Raw genomic sequence first — 5,000 nt, 5'->3', positions numbered from 1 at the left:
CACACACACACACACTAGAGGAAGAGATGGATGGAGTTTCTCCGTCAGCTGGAGTCAGAGGATGCCGTTTCGAGGATGTGGTTGCCTTGGCAACAGTTGCCGGCCTGATCGGGGGTGGAGGAGCAGTTCTTTTAGGGTTTCTGATGCAGACTGAAGGTATCCACATTCCACACACACACACACACACACACACAAGATCCGAATCAGCAAAATGCAAATGCACTAGTCTCAGAGGAAAGAATCTTTCACGATCCGTCGCACTGATTACTGAGACGCTGTTACACCTGTAGCACAAACACCATCAAACACACAGAGATCTTCATCACGTCACACACTGCTCATGAATATTCATGATGACACACACATGCTCTGTTGTGTGTTTATATTTAATGTTTTCCATATCTTCGTTTCACAGTCACTTTTCTTTGTAAAGTCATTAAGCAACGTTGCATAAAATCCAAGCTCTTCTCTCACATCCGAACAGAACACAAATTTGTGACTGTGATAGCGTTTCCTCTCCTAAACTAATCCAAGCTCTTCTCTCACATCCGAACAGAACACAACTCTTCTGTTTGACTCTACTGCGATTGGTGAGCTGGAAGAGTTTCAAAGCCTAAATCTCTTGCAAATGCCTTTGCTGTTGTCTGTTTCTGTTCTGATGTCCAGACAGGTTTCCAGGTCTGTCCTCAGCGGTGGTCTCGAACAGAGAGAGAGTGTGTGACTGTGAAGTGGATGTTGAGTCAGAGAGCGACTGACCGCTCGTCTGGCTGTCTTTACAGAGCAGAAGAAGATGGGAGACAGTATTATTCATCATCAGAATAACCTCATCTCAATAAAGTGCAGTTCAATCTCTTTTTGGTGTACCATTTATACGCAGAAATTGACTCTCGTGCATGTGATTAGCAATGGTTAGGTTCAGGTGTGTATCATATGCACACAAAAACTGCGTATAATGTGCACACCAAACACATGCATATCATATGTACGCCAGTTTCTGTACATAAATATGTGCAAAATACAAAAAACTAAATAAAAACAAAAAACATGGTTAATTTGTGGTTACCATATAGTAACCATGTTTTTTTGGTTATATTTGTAATAAAACCATGGTTAATTTTTGTGAGGGATTGATTCCGTCAGGTCCGTAAAGTCGACATGAAACTGAAGTTAGGATTATTATTCTTCCCTATTTTGACAGATATCTGAGTCAAGTGGCTTCTTTCTTCAGTGGAAGACAAATAATATTCTGAAGAACATTAGGATCTAAACAATATTGGACCCCATTGACTATCAGTGCAAACGCTGAGACTCTTCTCAAAATATCTGCTTTTGTGTTCCACAGAAGATGGAGAGTCAGGATGGAATGGAATGATTCTTCAAAGCTTCAGCGATGGTGCTGTCAACAATCAGTATTCAGGATGCTGACCTCTGACCTCCGCATCTCTTGTACTGATGTCAGTTTGTGGGACAGATCCTTAAGTGACCAGAACATCTCTTTAGACGCACGTGGAGACCTCATGCAGACATACAGCAGTGATTCCAGTTAAACCAAACGTTATTCAGCTGCATAAACATTCCTGATTGATGTTCCTGTGGCTCAGTGGTAGAGCATTGCATTAGCAGCGCAAAAGGCTGTGGGTTCAATTCCCAGGGAACACAAATGGTAAAAAAAATGTATAGCCTGAATGCGCTGTAAGTCGCTTTGGATAAAAGCATCTGCCAAATGCATAAATGTAAATGATACTGACATTTATTTCTCTGCTAATGAGAATTTCTCTCTTCTATAATTGATGCATTTACAACACTGCTTCTCTGTTTAATGCTGTGAAGCTGCTTTGAAACAATTCAGTGTGAAGCTCTATATAAATAAATGTGATTTATGCATGTGTGTGTTTCAGAGATGTTGCTGTGAGGGTGAGCGCAGTGTTTGAACATGTGGGTGGTTTGCCCTTCACAGAAGCAGAAGAACAAGAAGATGTTTTAACGTCGTGAGCCGAGCGTGCAGCTCTGATGGAGATGGTCAGAAAGAGTCCCAGCCGGAGAGAAGGAGCCCCGAGAGGAGCCCATCCACACCCCGGCCATCGATTCAGAGCCGTTTCCATGCGAACAGTGCTCTGAAAGCACAGGCAGCCTAATAATGTTCCTGCATCGCAGGCGCACACACAGCTCTGTTAACCCTTGAGAAGCCAGACCCTCAGCTATTCAGTCATTCATTCTGAGTGTGATCAGGGCGGGGCGCGCGCGCGCGCGCGTGTGTGTGTGTGTGAGAGAGAGAGAGAGAGAGAGTGGGGGGTGGGGGTTATAGGGTGGGATTATTCTCATTGTTGGCGGTGGCAGCACAGACAGTGTGACTGAGGCTCAACTGTGATGAGTTTAAGCATCAGAGTCATCAGCTGTTGATACAGCCGGTGTGTGTGAGAGAACAGAGAGAGAGAGAGAAGAGAGAGAAACAGAAGAAACAGAGCGAGGTGCTGAAAGGATACGACTATGCTGTGCTGTATCAGGAGAACTAAACCGGTAAATATCTGGATTCTTCACACTTTTACTGCTGTAAACTGAGATGATGGAGGCTGTGTTTGAGAATCTTGAAGATCATCACTCAGTGTTGAGACTGTATCTCAAACATCAGGTGTATCTGAGTCTGATGCTCTTTTATATGAGTAAAGTAGTGGAGCTGGACAGTGTGTGTGTGTGTGAGACTGAGAGGAGTTCAGGGTGTGGTGTGTGTGTGTGTGTGTATGTGTGTGTGTGTGTGTGTGTGTGTGTGTGTGTGTGTGTGTGTGTGTGTGTGTGTGTGACTCTCTGAGGAGATCTGCACACTTATATTAATGTCTCACAGGAATCATAATGATTTCTCTGGAGATGGAAGTTGGATGTAATGAAGCTTTGATCGCGGTCAGGGCGGGGCTCCGGTTTACAGCGGCTTTACCGTCTCATAAAGTCACGGATGGCGGTGTGAACGGGAGGTTTAGAGCTTTTAAGATTCAAAAAGAGCCGCGCTGCTTTTGAGGAATCCGTGCATTAAACACCTTCACTGTCTTTACTCACACAAGCCGCAGGTGCGCTCCGCGTCTCTTTTGTTCTTACGCCCCATTGAGCGCGACGCGACGCGAGCAGAACGGAGCGTCGGAGCCGAGACAGAGAAGTGCCACAGACGGAGAGAGAGAGAGAGACAGCGGGATGGAGCTGCAGACTGAGGAAGATGAGGGAAGGGTGTGGTCCTCCTGCAGAAGCGGCTCCTCCATCCTTTATTTCAATACAGTGACAGCGAATCTGACGCGTGAATATGCGCGAGCGTGCGTCAGTGCAGGGGAATTATAATCGAGTCTCGTGTGTGTGTCGTGTGTTTGTGTGTGTGTGTGTGTGTGAGCGTCGTGGGGGCGGGTGGATTTAAGGTGTGGCTCCTTTACAAATGCTGCAAGACTGTGCTGATGTATCCAGCATGATTTCATATTTCTTATGATTACTGAGAAAACATTCCAAACAGTCACGTGTTTATGCATTCAACATGCATAAATGTTTCCTCATAATCAGATGAGCTCAGATCCTTATCTGTGGTCTGATCTGAAATATTTCCCTTTATGACTCCAGATTCTGTATGTGAACGTCTCGTTCATCTCTCTGTAAGATCTGAAAGCCACTGGGTTCTGATTCTGTTACTGTCGTGGTTTTACACACCGCCGGTCACTTCAGAGCCTCTAGGCTTTTGTTTTAGTGTGACCTCTGAACCCAGCAACCAAAACCCAGTTATGTTCCCAGCTGCAGCAGAGCTCAGATTAAATGATGTGTGACGATCTGGCGTTCGGTCAAGGCCTCATAAACCTGAATTATGATCAGGCCTTGATTGAGTCGTTCAGATAATGTCAATCTTCTGGACTGGACACACCCTCTTTTTCCTGACAGAAGAGACCGGTAATGAACAACTGCCACACTGCTGTGCCATCACTTTACACTTTCAGAGTCGTTTCTGGATTGATATTTCATTTAGTGTTGGAAAACATCATAAACACTGATGCCAGAAATATTATTTATTAAAGGTGGAACGTGTTCATTGTCATAAAAATTCAATCACATCAAACACTTCTGAAGATCATCTGTTCAAATGGATTTTCCATTTTAATCACTTTTTTAAATAAAAGATCTCAGACTATTATAAGTTTCGTTCTGATGTTTATTGAGCCGTTAACAAACTTCACCTCAGAGATCAGCTGATGATGTCATGATCTGTGGTGTGAATGTGACTCACGAGAATGACTCACACTGAGTGACATCACACACACACACACACACACACTTGCATTTGTTGTTATACTGTACAAACTGTATTTTCTATCACACTACACCAACCCTACACCTAGCCCTACCCCTTACAGAAAACTTTCTGCATTTTACTTTCTCAAAAAAAACCTCATTCTGTATGATTTATAAGCTTTTGTACCCATGAGGACCTCAGATTAGGTCCCCACCATGACACGTGTCCCCATGAGTCTGTGTGTGTTCAGATTTAAGTCTCCACCAGTGTAGAAAACACTCGTCACTGGGCATTAAGTATTTGTACATGAGCAACAGGTCCAGTTTAGCGCTGTGTGTGTGTGTGTGTGAGTGTGAACGTGTGTGTGAGTTTGTGTGTGTGTGTGAAAGAGAGAGAGAGTGTGAGTGTGTGTGTGTGAGAGAGAGAGAGAGAGTGTGTGTGAGTCTGAGCGTGAGGGTGTGTGTGTGTGTGTGTGTGTGTGTGCGCGAGTGTGTGTGTGTGCGTGAGTGTGTTGGTGAGTAAGTGAGTGAGTGTGAGTGCGAGTGTGTGTGAGTGTGTGTGTGCGAGTGTGAGCGTGAGGGTGTGAGAGTGTGTGTGTGTGTGAGTGTTAGCGAGTGAGTGTGAGCGTGTGTGTGCTTGAGTGTGTGTGTCTGAGTGAGTGTGTGAGCAAGCGTGAGGGTGAGTGAGTATGTGTGTGTGTGTGCAAGTGCGAGTGTGTGTGAGTGTGTGCTAGTGTGTATGTGTGTGT

General features: G+C 44.8%; 1 protein-coding gene across 1 annotated transcript in view; it reads left to right on the top strand.

Annotated features, from left to right (window-relative positions):
- The first annotated feature begins 2,312 nt into the window (after positions 1-2,312).
- The window catches only part of LOC109054067 (neuromodulin), a 9,576-nt gene continuing 6,888 nt past the window's right edge, over positions 2,313-5,000 (top strand). Inside the window, exon 1 of the mRNA XM_042739970.1 lies at positions 2,313-2,517. Coding sequence (XP_042595904.1) covers positions 2,488-2,517 — 30 coding nt within the window. The 5' untranslated portion in view covers positions 2,313-2,487. The remainder of the gene's footprint in view (positions 2,518-5,000) is intronic.

This window comes from Cyprinus carpio, chromosome B15 (genome assembly GCF_018340385.1).
Source record: "Cyprinus carpio isolate SPL01 chromosome B15, ASM1834038v1, whole genome shotgun sequence".
Lineage (NCBI taxonomy): Eukaryota > Metazoa > Chordata > Actinopteri > Cypriniformes > Cyprinidae > Cyprinus > Cyprinus carpio.
Note: the sequence above shows the minus strand (reverse complement) of the source record. Positions and strands in the feature narration are given on the sequence as shown.